Source organism: Paramisgurnus dabryanus, chromosome 15, assembly GCF_030506205.2.
Source record: "Paramisgurnus dabryanus chromosome 15, PD_genome_1.1, whole genome shotgun sequence".
NCBI classification, from domain to species: domain Eukaryota; kingdom Metazoa; phylum Chordata; class Actinopteri; order Cypriniformes; family Cobitidae; genus Paramisgurnus; species Paramisgurnus dabryanus.
In genome coordinates this window covers 15,548,285-15,566,255 of record NC_133351.1, presented here as the reverse complement: position 1 = coordinate 15,566,255, position 17,971 = coordinate 15,548,285, and the positions used below count along the sequence as shown (strand labels likewise).

The 17,971-nt window shown below is 38.5% G+C and overlaps 1 protein-coding gene across 3 annotated transcripts in view; it reads left to right on the top strand.

Annotated features, from left to right (window-relative positions):
• Positions 1–1,043: 1,043 nt before the first annotated feature.
• tbc1d4 (TBC1 domain family, member 4) overlaps positions 1,044–17,971 on the top strand; it is a 39,512-nt gene continuing 22,584 nt past the window's right edge. For 2 of the 3 annotated variants that reach the window (XM_065251755.2, XM_065251754.2), the window contains exons 1-9: positions 1,044–2,097; positions 9,203–9,784; positions 10,383–10,472; positions 11,088–11,192; positions 12,540–12,672; positions 12,873–12,964; positions 13,063–13,173; positions 15,701–15,811; positions 16,105–16,155. In XM_065251755.2, the coding sequence (XP_065107827.1) occupies positions 1,714–2,097; positions 9,203–9,784; positions 10,383–10,472; positions 11,088–11,192; positions 12,540–12,672; positions 12,873–12,964; positions 13,063–13,173; positions 15,701–15,811; positions 16,105–16,155 (1,659 nt within the window). In that variant the 5' untranslated portion in view covers positions 1,044–1,713. Of the gene's footprint in view, positions 2,098–9,202; positions 9,785–10,382; positions 10,473–11,087; positions 11,193–12,539; positions 12,673–12,872; positions 12,965–13,062; positions 13,174–15,700; positions 15,812–16,104; positions 16,156–17,670; positions 17,830–17,971 lie in introns of those variants that run through there. The other variant, XM_065251756.2, reaches the window with a different exon arrangement.

Here is a 17,971-nt window from a genome sequence, read left to right as displayed (position 1 = left end):
GTAATATTACAGTGATGTGTTGAACTGGCTCTATTAAATGATTGAAATACTAACTTAAAATCTCAGAGGATACTTCAAGTAAACAATTAAGGTAATTTAGCCATGCTCTATAACAGAGCCATCATAAAGAGATTTAAGTAATTTTGCTTACTGGCCCCCTCAAAGTTCAGACCTCAACCCCATCAAGCAAATTTGGGGCAACATACATACAAAAGAGGACACTGCAAGTTTGGAAGTAGTACTAATTTCTCCTTTGTAACTTGTGAATTTTATCAGACTAATAGACGTTTAAAAAAAAAATAGAAGGCGCAATGTTTTTTTTTTTTGCAGTAAGTACATCACTACATTGTTTCTTTTATAGTTACTTTGGCTCTGCGAGACAGCAGATGGCGCTGTTGATTCAATTGTGGCATTTTTGGCACAATGTTTACAGTAACACGTGCTAGATAGTAACAAAACCTGTAGTCAGTGTTGGACTTTAACTTACATTACTGTCACTGGCAAACCACTGTTTTAAAAGAACTTTACATGCACGTGTTCCTAAGCACACCCTGATCCTCACCTTTATTAGAACTGTGAAGAAAACATTGTCCTCCGTAATGCATCTGATTAAGTGCAACTTAAAGAGTTCATGGTGTCATATATCAATCATCGTCTGTATTTAAACCTAGAATTAATCTAAAACCCAAGAGATTTAAAAAGGTGAACACTTCACCTTAACACCAAACACCCCTGAGCAAGCTATTCAAGGTCTCCAGGAATAGTTGTGCGCAGACCGATCGTCGTATGACATGAAAGTATCGCGGTACTTGGATGTCATACAGTGATCTGTCTGCACACCTCATATGTATGGACTGGAGTCGAACAGACAGACAGAGCTAGTTTTTTAGGAAAGTGAATCTCGAGTTGAGAACCACGGATATAACACATAAACAGCTAGACGTATACCCATATGCATTAAATGCAAGTTATTTACTGATAGTTAGTATAGCGTTGCTTGCGTAAGTGTTTCATTATGGATAAATAAAAGCACCATGTTTTTCTGTGCTCTATCCTACACTACTAACTTTAAGGTGGTCTTCTCCACCCGGTCACTGCCGCGTGTTTCCTGAAGACACAGGGGAGCCAGAGATCCACTTAAAGCAGGACAGGCACGAATGCGTGCACACGGGGCTTTAGTAAACGCCTCTATATGGCTGCTGCGGCCACTCCTCCTGAAACAACAGCACTCTGTGTTTTCAATGCCGTTTAATGAAAATAACGACTAAAAAGTAAAGTGCAACGACTTTTTGAAGGACTCCAGCTGATTTATAGCTTCACGCAGGAGACGTGCATGCGCAGCGCCGTCCGCGATCCAAGGGATCGGTCGGGAGAGATCTACAGGACAAACCGCGATTCCTTCTTCAGGCTGTTGTGTATTTATACACACGCGATGCGTTTAGCATCATCTACGGGTGATTCATTCAGCAGAGCCCTTAAATGGATGTATTTTCTTTAAAGAAATATATATGGAATACTACAATTCTCGCTGCATCGTAAAAGCTATTATTGACACTTTAGGACCTCCAAAGGACGCACGATCATTGTGCACTTTTCAATAGAGATACATGCAACATCAACGCAGTTTTCGGCGATACGTAAAGGAATGAAAGCATAGAGTTGTTGCAAAGCAACACAGAACCCAAAGTCTTGGTCCTTCGAGCCGTTGGAGAAATGGAGGGTAATAATGATCATCCAAAAGCAGAGAAGAGATTTGCGCTCTGGTACATGGGCTGGTCTGCTCTGGACGGGAGGACCACGTTGCCCATGTTGCCGTGGCTGGTGGCGGAGATCCGAAGGAAAAGTGAAAAAAACGAGTCTGGTCCTGCACAGGCCAGGGAAGTTCAGCTGCTGCTTTCACCTCCTCTGATCCGATGTGTGCCCGCAAATAGCAGCAACCCGTCCGTCTTCATATTCGAGCATAAAGCACAGTTTATTTCCAGGTTTATCCACAACAGTCATGATTTATCTTATTTTGCCTACCTGATCAGAAGTCAACCCGAGAACCCCGAGTCTGACATGGCATGCCATGTGTTCAAGGCATGTGATCCAAACCAGGTCTGTATGGAAACTAAAATAACAGTTTTGTCACCTTATCACAATGTGATGCTTTTACATATATGAATCAATCCCACCAAATGATAGGGTATATTGTAAAATATAATAAAACTTGAAGAACATAATTAGATACTTTATAAATGTATATATAGATACGTTACATATATATTACATACATACTGTACAAATAAATGCACGAATGCTCTCTCATTTAATAGAGTTTAAGTTTTCTTTGTTATTCCCTTCTTTTTTTAAATCCCATAATGCACAATACTTAACATTTACAGTGCATGTGAGAATGCACCATGCTTACTGGTCTGCTGTATGATTGACAGGTCTTTGTCAGCTGGATAAATGCCAGTATGTAGGGCACTATTGCAGTAGGGGAATTAGATTGGAATTGCATCATGTAAAGATGGGTCAGATCTCTCCTGGCACATAGAGAAAGGATTAATCACATTGTTTGGGACCATGCCCCCCAAGAATATTATAATCCCCCATAAAGCATAGTGATCTGATTCATTGAAACAACAATAAACATAATGCACCGCAGTTGGATCTGTATATACTCTGGATCAGTCATTGTGAATTATTGGTTTGTATTTAAGATAATGCACTAGCGAGAAATTTAGATAAGTTTGAGACATGGATTGCATTGTTTGTTTGTGATTAAGCACTTTTCGTCTTCTCAAAGGTAAATTAACTTCAATAGTCAGTGAATGTGATGCAAGAAAAGTTTCTCTTCTCTGAGCTGTAAGCTCCAGAGGCAAAACATGTACCTTGCTGCCATGTGTTATGCAAGAATAAACTGGCTGGATAGCAACACGTGCTAGAAGAACTAGTATGTGGAATGTGTCTTCACTCCTGTCTTCTTAAGATGGCTGCTAGCTCATTTGCAACTGTTTAGCCATATAATATCTCCTGGTATTAATGCACTCGAACAAAACCTTTCCAGATGCCAGTTGAGAGACACAGTTCAACCTTTTATGGTGTGGAGGAACCCACTGTTCCCTAATTTATAACTCCTCATTTAGCATAGTATAGCCCACTCAGTGTAATGCCAATAATCTTACTCTTCATAATGATATACTTAGATAATTGCAGTCATTTTAGAGACTTCTCAGTAAGTGGCAATGTGATTCTGATGTGGGCAGTTATTATTATTATAAAGAGGACTTGTGTATGAGCTGTGGCATACAGTATTACATTTTGTGCAAATGCTCATAATGCATAATGGCATGGGGGTTTAAATCGAGTTATGTCTTGAACTTTTGCACCTTTCAAACCAAACTATATCATACTCAAACTGTATCTACTCTACTGTCCTATAAATAAAGTCCAAAAAAAACCCCACAATCTGCACAGGATATAACCCACTTACCTTTAAAGCTATTGCATCCCAAGCTGGAGAATTGGAATGTGTCCCACTTTGTCCAGCTGCCTTAAATACTTTGTAGTTGGTGGTATTCTTATTATAGCAGCTAGCTATGATTAAACTGATTGATGTCATGCTTTCCAGACTGGGAAGGTGATCATTGACATTTATTTCTCTGTGTCCGGTTTAAGCTTGCATTGTATTTTGGTACTGTATGATGATAGCATTATACAAGGGGTTCCTTATTTTGTGTTTATTGCAAATAATTCATAACTCTGACTCTGTAAAAAATGTCTGGCGAGGGCATTGAAGTAGTGGGTGGTAGCAGTCAATGCTTTTGTTGAAAATGTTTTTACACGTTCAGCATATTTTCACTGAACAGCTACTGTGCCTTTTGACTATCAGGTCAAAAAGAAATCTGACCTTTGCTGATTATTCAGGGGGTAGTCTGAGAGTGACAAGAAAGTCTGTAAGTTTTCCTGGGAAACAAGTCAGTTGAAAACACAGACACACCCTTATTGCTGTTTCTACAAACTCTGCCCTAGAAGCCTGTATGATGTGTTTGCTTTTCCTTCTGATGTCAAGGAGCTTTTTTTTCTCAACTACCCTGTGATTTTCCATATGTTAGCCTTAATGTTGTTTATTAAACTGAAACCGTAGTTATGGGGAAGCATGCAGTGGACGACAACTATTTTTCCTGTCTATGTTCTGATTATTGTTCTGGCTCCAAGTTTCTGCAGTAACTGTATGAGCACAGACTAAATGTTCATGTTTTCTGAAAAAAATGTAGTGTTGTGTTCCTGCATAAATGTTAACGCTATGATGCCACTAGATTGATTTATGGTTGTTTCAGTGTTTTGAGTGTATGTTAGTGCATTACAACACAGTTGCTAGGATGTCTTTCTTGGCTGCCTGGCCAAAAATTAAAAAATGAAGGTTTGGTGATGGTCTGGTTTCTAGATTTGACTCTTATCATCCACCAAGTGAACATACTAAATCACTTAGAAAAGTAACAGCATTTAGCTGGATGGTCCAATATCGAGTTTTTTGATAATATATCAATATAATTTCCAACAGGATTTGGGATGAGATAATACCGATATTTGTGTGGTCTATGGCTGCACAATTATGACATAAATCATAATTGGCAATTATTTGCCTTGATGTTGTAATTGCAGTTATTTCTGATGATTAATGGACTTTTTTTACTTTCTGTAAAGCAGCTGCATGGCAAATTCTTAACATCCAGAACTAAATAATATAATGTAAATAACAAATAATTATGGGAGTTATGTTGTTGGTATAAAATCCCATACGAATGGCTTAAGGACACGTCAACAACTCATAAATTATAAAATCTCTGATTCATCACTGTATTTGGTGCCCAATCATACTGCCTAAACGCACTGGAATGAGCACCAATGGGCAGCTGTAATTGAGGCTTTTAGCGATTATGTAATTGTTTTTCCCGTAATAGCAATCCCGATTAGTTTTTCGATTAATTGTTCAACCCAAGTGTGGTCTGATGTGACCATCCTTCTTTGCAACAGAAGCGTTGCCATGTACACTGAGGTCAAATGTAAGATTTTCAACCAATTTGCATGTTCTGCAGCTGTGTATTTTCAAACAGTAAGGTTAACCCTGTCTTTGAATCGTATTTTTATTATACACTGTTTTAATAAAGGTGATTGTGATATCTCACAAGGCTTTAACTTGCGTGTAAACATTATTCCACTTTGTATCAAAGACAGAAATATTTAAGCTATATCACCAGTAGGGCTGTCACAATGTTCTGGATTAAATAATCGTGTCATCGCGATTGTTTGACCTCATCGTGATGATTATAGATCACTGCGATGATTGCACATCTTTCTAAAAAACACAACGGGGAGCTGAAGCGCCTGTATAAACAAGACAGTATCAGATGGCGCTCCTTAACTGACACTGTAACGGGATACATTGCGAAACCATTTAATATAGTGGAAAACAGCATTTAAAGAAATGCCGCAAAAATTTGATATGCAGTATGAATTGGCAGGTAAAACATACATTTCCAAAACAGCAATTCCAAATTTAGGGAAGTGAAAGATGCTATTCTACAGGATCTGTAAGGAATTTATATTTTTTTACAGCAACTACAGACATGTGGTCTAGTACTATTATGACCTCAGTAGGATTGGCTACTATTTAAGGCCTGTTCTGGTATAGTTCGTTTAATTTGATTGCATTTTTATTTTCAGTTATTTTTCAGACACTTTATTGTGTTTATTTCTTATGCAGAATTTTCAGTTTTTAAAATAAATATTCATTAAAGGAATAGTCCATTTTCTTAAAAGAAAAATCCAAATAATTACTCACCACCATGTCATCCAAAATGTTGATGTCTTTCTTTGTTCAGTCGAGAAGAAATAATGTTTTTTGAGGAAAACATTGCAGGATTTTTCTCATTTTAATGGGCTTTAATAGAGCCCAACATTTAATACTTAACTCAACACTTAACAGTTTTTTTCAACAGAGTTTCAAAGGACTATAAACGATCCCAAACGAGGCATAAGGGTCTTATCTAGCGAAACGATTGTCATTTTTGACAGGAAAAATAAAAAATATGCTCTTTAAACCACAACTTTTCGTCTAGATCCGGTCGTGATGCGTCAGCGTGGCCCCACGCAATACGTCATGACGTCAAGAGGTCACAGAGGAAGAACGTGAAACTCCGCCCCAGTGTTTACAAGTGTTGAGAACGAGTACCGTTCCTACGTTGTTGTATGTCAACTGATACTAATTAATGTCTTTGTGTCAGTTTATTGTTTACAATGCTCCGCAAATGTGCGTTTTAACACGTGACCTCCCTACGTCACTACGCATTTACGTTAGGTCACGCTGGACCGGACCTAGACGAAAAGTTGTGGTTTAAAAGAGCATATTTTTTATTTTTCTTGTCAAAAATGACAATCGTTTCGCTAGATAAGACCCTTATGCCTCGGATGGGATCGTTTAGAGTCCTTTGAAACTCTGTTGAAAAAAACTGTTAAGTGTTGAGTTAAGTGTTAAATGTTGGGCTCTATTAAAGTCCATTAAAATGAGAAAAATCCTGCAATGTTTTCCTCAAAAAACATAATTTCTTCTCGACTGAACAAAGAAAGACATCAACACTTTGGATGACATGGTGGTGAGTAAATTGTCTGGATTTTTCTTTTAAGAAAATTGAATATTCCTTTAAACAATTACTTTTAAATATGTGTTATGCGTATTAATATTTACTTCCAGGTAAACCTTGCAAAATATTTAATTTAAATAATCACAACAATGTGTGAAAATTATTTCTTTAACAAACAAAAACATCTATGATAATTAAACATTAAAGCCCTTAAACAGGCATTAATCGCCACAATCATCAAAGCCCTAAAACAGGCAATTAATTGTCATAATCAGCACAATTTATTAGACAATTTACAGTCAGCCAAATTTCATAACTGTAGCAGCGCTAATCGCCAGCCAAAAAACTAATTTTGGTCAATATCACCCAGTCCTATAAAAGCAAACTTGTTGATTTGTTGAAATATGAAATAGTAATAATGGTGATGTTGATTACCACTAATAAAATCAGTGGTCACAATTTCTACACAAGCCCATTAAAGCAGTGAATTGTAATTGACATTAACCGCATATTTGGAAAGCCACATGGTCTCTGTCACAGTGCAGTGTTTGTTTTTCAAGCTTTCTTTGTTTCATCACATTTGTCAGACTCATGCTTATCTTTGGAAAGCATAGATAAGTGTGCACAGCATGGAGATATGTTTAGCATGCTCTGTTACTGTCTTCAACGTAATCTGTTTGACCTTGGTATGGCGCCTCATCTTTTTGGATTGAGCACTCAGTAGCCATTACAAGGAATTTGTTTCTGGCAGATATGTTTTTATTGACTGGATAATTTTTCACGTCACTGTTTTCCACTCTGTGTGCATACCGTGCAACACACTGATGTATCACTGAGCATGGTGATGCAAACGTCTCCTTTGAGCTGTTTTTCTCAAAATACTGTTTTTTCATTATTATTTTCTCTATATCTGTTTGTTTTGGTTATGACCCTTGAGTGTAGCTCCAGGGATTTACCATGTATGTAGATAACAGAAGGCAGTATAACACAAAGCTTATGGTAGTCACGTAGAATAGGCCAGTCAAGCGTGATTTTCCAGTTTAGTATGAGCTGGTCTGTTGTCTGTCAAATGTCTACGTGCCTGTTTCTAGCTTTCCATATTCTTGTTGACACCTGGCCTAAGTCTGTCATCAAATTCTTTATCTCATTATGTGTTTTGTTAAAGGGATACTTCACCGATTTAGCATTCAGCTTTGTATCTGTAGAAACCCGGCAGTATTACTGAATGACCATGTTTCCCTCCATCATTTCCCCCTGAGAGGAGAGATATCTGCATTTTGGTTCTGCAAAAAAGTCCTCCGATGATGCAAAAATCGTCATACAGATACAAAGCTGAATGCTAAATCGGTGAAGTATCCCTTTAAAAGACGCATATTGCTAATGTAAATCTGTTTTATTTGCTATTTTCTTGGACGTACACGCCCGAGTCAGTATAATCAATATATTAGACCTTTGCAATTATTTAATGTACCAGTTTGAACATTAGCAGGGTGTCCTGCTAATGTTCAGACATACAGTATGTCTAGGATTGGAGGGTTTTGCTTTTCTTAGCTGGTCAGGTTTCATTTAAAATGGTCGATAATGTAGTATCAGGTGGCTGAGTGTTGGCTTCTAAAGCACTCTGAAGATAGATTTATATCCATTTGGCTTCTTTAATGTTCGCTTGGATTTCTTTTTCTAACATTGTGGAGTCTAGTTTAGCTTGTGTATTATTAACTTGGAAATCGGTGAACCTAGTAAGTCATGCAGGCTGCATTTCTCCTATTAAAAGTCTTGTTATGGAGGCTGTGTCCTTGTTTGACCTCCTAAGACCCAAGCTTTGGTTTGTCTTTTTTTCAGATTTCTTCCAGTTATTTTGGGATTAGGAAGAACCAATAAATATAATAACCAAATATTTTTAATTTCAACATGAAGCAGTGAAATTGTCCACGTTTGTGTACAACAGGTTGCAGTTACACAGAATTAAGTATTATGGTGCAACATGTCCACATATGTTGACATACAAATCTAGCTGTGGGTTCACACCAGATGCGAGTTCAAAGATTTGTACAAGTAGATTACATACGAAGTCAATGCAAAGACGCGATCAGATGCGTCCTCGCGTGGGGCGATGCGAATGAGGCGAAGCCACGCGTTATTCGCCTCAAACGCCTATTCACCCAAGTTGAAAATACTCAACTCCAGCGAAAAATTAGCATGACACGAAGTTAAATCCCGCGAGTAATCTAGAGCGAGTAACGCGATGCCCTGCGTTTGGTGTGTTTGAGGCGTCAAATTTGCGTGTACCGCGCCTAGTTTGCCGCTTGAACAGTTTACTCGCTTCATTCGCACGTGAAATTCTAGTCATTGAGACATTCACGGGGAAATTTGCGTCATGAGAGGGGCTTCTGTCTGTCGCGCAAAACGCCTCATTCGCGCCGCGAGACCTCCAGATGCACATAAACGTGTCTTCAAATTGAATTAACATTGAAATCACTCGCGCTTGACGCCTCTACCGCGGCTGGTGTGAACGCAGCTTTAGGAGGTTAAGTACAATTTTTATTGTTACACTAATACCTTATCATCTTCACCAGGTGTCTGAGGTTATAAGCGGCATCAGACAAGTGTCCAAAACCGCTCTTAAAGAGGAAAGCAAGCCCAAACAAGAGAATGATGAATCCTTCTACAACTCCCAAAAGTTTGAAGTACTCTACTGTGGAAAAGTAACGGTCAACCAAAAAAAAGCCCCTTCCACTCTCATCGACGATTGCATCGACCAATTTCGTCAGCATGAGATTGAACGCAAGAGAGCCCCCGTGGAGTTCATTATGGGAGAAGACCCTCTTAGTGCCTCCCTTTGTGAAGTTGAGGAACCTGAAGCCGCATTGGAGCCTAGCTCGATTGATGAGGAGCTGTCAGAGGTGGGCAACGGAAAACCGGAATTGACGAGTGGTCACAGTGCGGGTAACCTGCGAGGAACTTTTCCCGAATGCATCCTAGAGGACTCCGGGTTTGGGGACCAGCAGGAATTTCGGACACGTTGTAGCAGCCTAGCCGGTAACCTGCAGAAGAGACCCAGAGAGACTGGCAAGGGGTCGACACGTAGGAGACATGCCAGCGCACCCAATAACGTGCATCCATCAGACGCTGATAAGAATCGTACAATGCTGTTCCAGGTACTGATGTAATCCTTTCCATGGAAACACATGTAATTAGTTTTAGGATGTGATTTGCGTACAGCTGTAGTTCATCACAAAATTTTAATTCTGCTTTTAGTCAACAACATGTCATTGCTTAATTACACTTTGTTGTTGTGTACTATATTCCAAGTCTTCTAAAGTCAAAGGATAAAATATTTTGTGTTTCATGAAAGATATAAATGGAGTCTGGGTTGAAACCAGATTTGGGTGAGGAAATGGTCCAATTTTAATTTCTTTAGGATTTTATTGAGATTACCTTAAAGGGTAAAACAGACATAAGCATGCTAATTTATTCTTTTTGAGAAAAGAAACACTTAATCTTGGTAGTTAATATGCATGCCAGTCATGCAGCCGAGCATAGGCCATTTTCCCTTTAACTGTTTACAACAAGAGGCGTCTCTAAGGTCATTTGGTTAAGAAATCACTTGTTCCTTCTGTGGCCTTGGTAATATGAATACATATGATTGTTTAAAGTAATGCAGTTTTGTTAGTTATCATAAAGAAATTATTTTAATATTTACTTCTGCTGCATCTTTAAGAAAAATATGCACTTAAAGTTCAACCTGTTATGCAGGTGGGACGGTTCGAGGTGAATCTCATTAGCCCCGATACCAAATCTGTGGTTCTGGAGAAGAATTTCAAAGATATCTCATCCTGTTTACAGGTCTGTATGTGCAAGCGTCCCTTAGGTTTGTTTGATGTCGGATATAATTTCAATCCCCATTTCGTATTTAATGCCACCATATGTTACTAGACAATGCGTTTTATAACCATTTGTTTAACATGTAAGGAATAATTGATGACGGGCTGTTGATTTGTTCAAAAATAATTCACACCCAAGGTGGTACAAACCGTGGGTTTGCATTATTTTTAAATAATTCAAAGGACCGGAGTAAATTAGTCCACTTACCACAAACATTTCTGCGATGGTTATTTTAAGACATTTGACAGGTTAGGGGTGTGTTTTACAGAAAAATAATGAACACACATGGAAAGTTCCTTAACCAATCAGAATGAAGCATTCAACAGCCCCATGGTATAAGAAACAAATATAGAATTATTGTTAAAAAATAGTTTTAAACATGCCCTATCTAATTCAATTTCAGTTCAATTAATTTCTGCAGCCTTTTTTTAGAATTTCACACTGTTACAAAGATGTATAAAAAAAGCTTGTTTTAACATTTATGATTTTCAAGCCAGATATATGTTTTATAAATTTAAGGTTTGCTTTGCATTGCCTGTATTGTGTGATAACAGTTGTTGAAATCTCTGCCCACAGGGGGTTAAACAGACGGATCACTTTGGCTTTATTTGTCGGGATGTATTTGAGTCTGGCACAAGTCAGTACGTGTGTTACGTGTTTCAGTGCGCAAGCGAATCTCTGGTGAGTCCAGACCTGCGTGCTGCACCTGTTCTTACCACACTGATCAATTATTTACCATATGCTACAATGAAAACAATGTCCCAGCTCTCTTGCCTATCATGTGGACTTCACCTTCAGTACTGATTTCTTTAACCCGGTGGATCCACAGATGATATATAGAATTAGACAGGGGTTTCTGCACATGATGTACAGTCTTTTATGCTAATATGTGGATTTCCTTTCCTTATTTTGTTTATATATAGTAGTCAGCGAATAAATGAAAGGGTTAATATTTTTGTTTCATTTCTTTTTTTTTAAAGTAATGCATATACAATATGTCTATGGGTGAGTAAATGCTTAAAATATGAGACTCACAATTATTCTACAAGTATAAAATATAACTAATGTACCAAAATGTTCATATTGAGAGCTTTAAAGTTGATTTGGACTTCCAAAGACCTAAATTAAAGGAAAACACCACAGTTTTTCAATATTTTACTATGTTCTTACCTCAACTTAGACAAATTAATAAATACCTATCTTTATTCAATGTGTGCACTTAATCTTTGTACAGCGCCTCATGAATGTGTTAGCATTTAGCCTAGCCCCATTCATTCCTTAGGATCCAAACAGGGATTCATTTAGAAGCCACCAAACACTTCCATTTTTTCCCTATTTAAAGACTGTTACATGAGTACTTACACGAGTAAGTATGATGGCACAAAATAAAACGTGGCTATTTTTTAGTGGATAAAAATGAGAACGATGTTGTATGGCGGAGGAGCACTTAGTTTGCAGTACTTCAACCTCGGGCAGTTGTGAATTGCACCCAAACTTCTCAGTCCACTGCTCACCCCTCGCTTTTGAAACACATAGAGAAGCTACTGTAGCCACCATTGGACAAACATGTCATCGTAGGAGACAACCTAGTAAAAAAAGTTTGTCCGTTAAGGGCTTCTGTAGAAATGTGGAGGCCCAAAATGGAGACTTCCATGTAAGGGGACCCTTGGTGTATGTAGATAAAAACGTCTCATTCTAAGGTAATAAACACATAACGGTTCATTATGAAAGGTCTTTATACACCCCTGATAATATAGTTTTGTATATTAATTTGCATTTCTGTCAAAAGATCCTTCTAAAAATGACACACTGCACCTTTAAAAAATCGCCACATTTTATTTTGTGCCACCATACTTACTAAGGAATGAAAAATATTTCCTTTTAAAGCTGCATGTGTATAATAACACATACTACAATTCTCAGATAGACCTTAGAAATTGTATATGATAGAAATTATATATGATAGAGAATAATATATATGTGGTTTTCAAATTTCAACATAGTTTTTCTGTAAATGTATTGTTTCAGGTGGATGAAGTAATGCTCACCATGAAACAAGCTTTTTCCACGGCAGCAGCCCTGCAGAGCTCCAAGACCCAAATCAAACTCTGTGAGGCTTGTCCAATGCACGACCTGCACAAACTCTGTGAGAGAATTGAAGGTAGACCCTACACCAGCTCATTTAAGACCTAGATTAAACCAGGAGTAAGTTTTTGTTAAATTAAGATGTGTCACTGCAGTGGTTTTCTGTTAAGACAGGTCAAGCGTGAATTATATTCTAGGAATAGGCTTAAGGCTTGCCTTTGACCCCAGGCCTTAATGAACTTGCTCCATTTCAGTTTCCTTCTCCCAATGTCCCAGGTTTGTATCCTCCCAGAGCAAAACTAGCCATTCAGAAGTACCTGTCCGAACTGAGCGACGGCGAACAGGTCAATGTTTTTGAGCGGGTGCAGGTAGGTAACAAGAAATTCATTCTTAAAATCAAAATGTCAAATATCTTATAAACTCAGTTCTTTATTTCGTATTTAGTTTATCTGTTTTGATGCCCTAGAAAATGAAACCATCTTCGGACCAGGAGGAAAACGAGCTCATGATTCTTCACCTCAGACAGTTGTGTGAGACCAAGCAGAAGTCTCATGTTCATATCGGAGAGGCTTCTCAGGTATAATAAACACGCTTAGATGCACCACTCGCATCTAGAGAGGCTCACAGCTTGACTGCCCACCCATACTGCCTTGCAAACAAATCCGCAAACTCTGACCTCCTGCATGAGATAAGATTGTAAGCGTCATCATCAGCAACAATAAGAGATTGAAAGAGAGTAGGTAAATAGTCTTTTGTAAATAGACTGTCAGAGAAGCCCACCTATGGGAATATTTGACTTGTCTTTTGACCCCTAGACATTAGACTCCTAGATTAGGTCTCCAATGTTCACAGGTAGCCCGCACAGAGTCTGTGAGGTGCATGCCAGAGCACATTCTATTAGTCTCAATTTTAATATTTATTTATTAAATATATTTTATATTAGCTTGGCTTGGTTTATGTATGTTAACATTTTAAACAATACTAATACATATCAACAAATAAATAAAATCAACAAGTAAAACAAAAAGCAGCTCGCATCAAATTTAAAGCTTTGCTCCTATTCTATAAAATCTCCATTGGATCAGCACCCCCTTCGCTTGCTTATACAGCCTTACGTACCCTCTCGATCCCTGTGCTCTGTCACCGAGCAACGGCTTGTGGTGCTATCTCAAAAAGGAAAAAAAAACATTAACGCGTACCTTCTCTGGAGCTGTTCCACAACTGTGGAATGATTTGCCGGTCACAACACGATCTGCTGACTCTGTAGCTGTCTTTAAAAATCGCCTAAAAACCCATCTCTCCACCATTACCTCACTTCTTAATACTTAAAGGAACAGTATGTAGGAAATTTATATCAATTAATCATAAAATGGCCCTGATATGTCACTAGACATTAAGAAATCATTTTCATTTCAAATACTTATATCACTGACAACAGTGGTCTGGTCAGGATATTGTCATTTAAAAAGTGGAGTTGCAGCCCTCAACTGATGTTTATGTTGTCATTTTGTGTATTGGCCACCAGTTGTGTGATTGCAGTACCAGTTTTAGCCATAAGTTTAATGATTGCAATACCAGTTTTGGCCACAATCCTACATACTGTTCCTTTAAGACTCACTTCTTCTTTCTTTTTTCTTTTTTTCTTGATCTGTATCTATACATTCTTACAAAATTAAAACTAACCCATGGCTATGTATACTGTGTTAGACTTGATGAGACTATTTTGCTCACAAAAAGGTTGGAGACCCAGACCCCTGCGTTAGACAATGAATTTACAGAATAAATGGTTCAGTGCAGCCTAGAATGATAATGGCGTTCTCCGAAATACCACCTTATTCTCAGTCAGGTTACAGACCTGTTGTGGAAATGACACACACCATAAAAACAATGGCCCTCCCCTACTGATCATGTGAACATCACCTTTGACACACTTATCTGCCCTACTCTATAAATGCCACAGTAAAAACAAAAACTAACTATGAAGAATAAGATATTCTTAGCAAGGCTTTCAATGCATTCAGTCTGTAACTCTGTATCAGTAATGGGCTTGCTCTGGATGAGTTTTGTGTTATTTAAGTGGTGATTTGTGACCCTGCCTATGAAAACCCAGCAAAAAATGTCCTACATAATGTAAAGATCTTTCTGTAGAGACTGGTAAAGAATAGCATCAGACAAAAGCCCAAAGAATGCTAATATACAATACATTCAAAGATAATTAAAAAATACAAAAAAATAAAGAGATGCACATAGAAATTAGGCCAAAAAGCTCAAAGAAATTGTTTGTACAGAGGCCACAAAAGTACAAACATGCAAAGAGTGCAAAACATTTTCGGGATCAACCGTTCATCAAGATCATACTGTAAAAATATAACCTTGATATCTTTATTTAATAGTGACTGTGTAAGGCCATGACAAAGATTAAAATACAATCATCTCATCATTAGATTTCACATACGAGGTCACATTAGTCCCTTATGTCTGATTTCTTGTTCCTGCCACCATCATAATGATCTTGTATCTTCGTTTTAAAGTATCTGCCAATTGACCTATAGCTAAGCCACGCCCCCTCCACTCACTTGGACAAACAATCAGCATTAGGTGACAGGTGCTGTCACAGTAGGAGACATTTCACAGGAAGGAATTGATGATTTTTGGAGACAGAAAGTCTCTATCGAAGTCACCAAAAGAGCCTTAAATATGCATTGGAGGATTAAATTAATAATTTTATTGTTGAGAAGGTCGATGAAAAGCTTCAGCTCCAGGCAAACATATCTTTACCAAGAGTGGTATGCACACCGTTTGACCATTTTAAATTTAAAATGACGAGAAAAACATATAAAAGCGACCGAAAACTGACTAACTGCAATGCATTTCAATGGACGTGGAAGCAGAGAATTTCTGAGTGTATTGGGTTACTATGGGCACTGTGATTGGCTCATCGCTTTTGGGGGCGTGGCTTAGCCATAGGTCAATTGCATAAATGTAAATGTAAGTAACACTAAGTTTGTTGTCCGAGCGAAAAACTTACATTTCACAGATTTCCCTCAAATTTGTGTCTTTTCATACGGCTTATTCACTCCTTTTTTACATGTGTATTTCAACAGAACGCTTCTTCCAACAACACAACCTTTGATGCAGGACGCAATAAACTGGATGTGTTGAAGAACAAAGCCCGGACTTCACTGACAAGCTCCCTGGAGAACATCTTCTCACGGGTGTGTGTGTGCTTGTGTTGACAACTGTGTTGTAATGGTCTGTGAATGGATCCCATTTATATCACCCTAAATGGTAAATAATTTGTTTGTGTGTGTAAAGTATCCTCAATCATGTGCTGTCTACTCACAAAGTGATGCCTAAGGATGTAGAAGAGCTTATAAGCATCCTACTTTATATGTGTTTTTTTTTTCAGTAGGTTTCAAAAGACAATTCTGATTTCTCCCAATTATCTCTCAAGCTCCAAAGAAAGTTTATATAATCCTGAGTTTAACATGATGATTGTCTTCCTCAGGGGGCCAGCCGTATGCGGATGCGTCTTGGAAGCATGGGAAGTTTTGACCGCGTGAGTGTCCCCTCCACTTAAACACATCACATGATCTGTCCCAAAAATGTGTGCCAAAAATCATGTCTCAGTCCTCCCTCATTAGTGAGCACATCTCTGTGAAATCAATTATCACCACATGCTGAAAATAATACCAACACTGGATCATAATATATATTACAGTGCGCTTTTCAGCATCAGTGTGAGTAATTTCTCTGAAAATGGGCTGTGAGTCCGGTCAGGGGGTCTCTTTTGTTGGGGTGGGATTTATTTTTACCTTGTCCACCTCTCTCTCACCGTCTCAGTGGGGTGTGAAATGTGAGGTGTGTGTGATTGTAAGCTCGGGTCTGTGGAAAACAATTCGCTCAGCTCTGCTATCCCGCAGGGTGCTGTCAATGTGAGCCTGTCACGTCTCCTCTCCTGGCTGAGCTCTAACATGTTACAATCCCACAATTCCATGGGTACGCTCCAAATTTGAGAATCTAGTGGCTCCCAAAGGACCTTTATTTTTGTAATCTGTAACCCCCAAAACATAAATGTCATTATTTACATATTGGGGCGGTCGGGGCTGTCCGGGAAACCGCCCCATACATACAGCATCAAATCGAGTGAGATCTGCAGATAAATGTGGTTAGAAATACCACAGACTGACTCGCATAATCCTTTCTGAAAATACTTTTTTATGTCTTTTCGCCGTTGCTTTAACCTAAGTGCTCTTAAAGTCTTTTTAGTGGATATAAAGCAGTGTCCATTTACTGTTAAAGGGGCAGACAGGGTTTAATGAATCCAGGAGTAGGCCTTCATTAAATTATGACATTTAAGTAGTTTTTACAGTCAAACCTTACAAAAAACCTTACTGGTGTGCATTTTGAGACAAAACAATGGCACTGATTTATGTTCAGATACGTCAGTGCAAGTTGTTTAAATTAGGGCAGCTCAAACATGTATTTTAGTCCGGGACAATGCCCCAAAAAGTTATCTCTTATTTAAAACCTTACAAATGTCTTTTTTTGAAGTGTTGTTCTTGAAAAGTAAGTGCTTACATTCAAATATAGTAAGTAACATTTTGTTTTCTAATGCAATCAACTGCCTTTCACATAGTTATGAAACACTGTGCATAGCAAGCGATGATACTTTGTCATAGATGAGTACATTATTCCATGCATTCAAAATGCATCCTTTTTTCTCCATGCTAAAATGAAATAGTCAAATTTTGCATCGCATGACAGCTCCCATTTCAATTCCATTATCCAGCCAGTAGCTGTCAACATGTTTTTCAAACCTATACGGACATTTGTTTTTCCTAAATTTAGCTGTTGGCAGCTTAGGGAAGTGAACAGAAGGACAGAGAGTGTTATGCAGCTGTACTGGTTTCCTGGCCTTGCTGTGGGCCGATTAACAGGAGGGCATGGGTTCAGGAACCGCTGTAGCACAGGGACAGGAAACAGAGTGAGGAAGAGAGCGAGAGAAAGACCCTTGCTCAATCCTGAACAGTAAACACCAGCCAAAAAAACTTCCATTGTGCTCCGTCTACCTCCAATCGCTCATGTGCGTCTAATGTGTCGCAGGACACAAGATATTACCATACAATAGATCACAAAGCGTGTGCGTAGTCACGCCACCTCCATCCCAGCTACTTGAGCTTGGAGAAGCGATTCGAGACTCGGGCTGGACAGGGAGAGGAAAAAATGCTGGGTGAGTTGAGAACCGTTGGTTGGATGTACTGTAGTTGGCATTAGGTCAAGCGTTTCGTCTGACTGAAACTTGAAGTCTGTGCATGCGGTGGATTGGAGGGTTTCTGCCTATGTTGGATCCTTTTGCTGGTGTCAATTTAGGA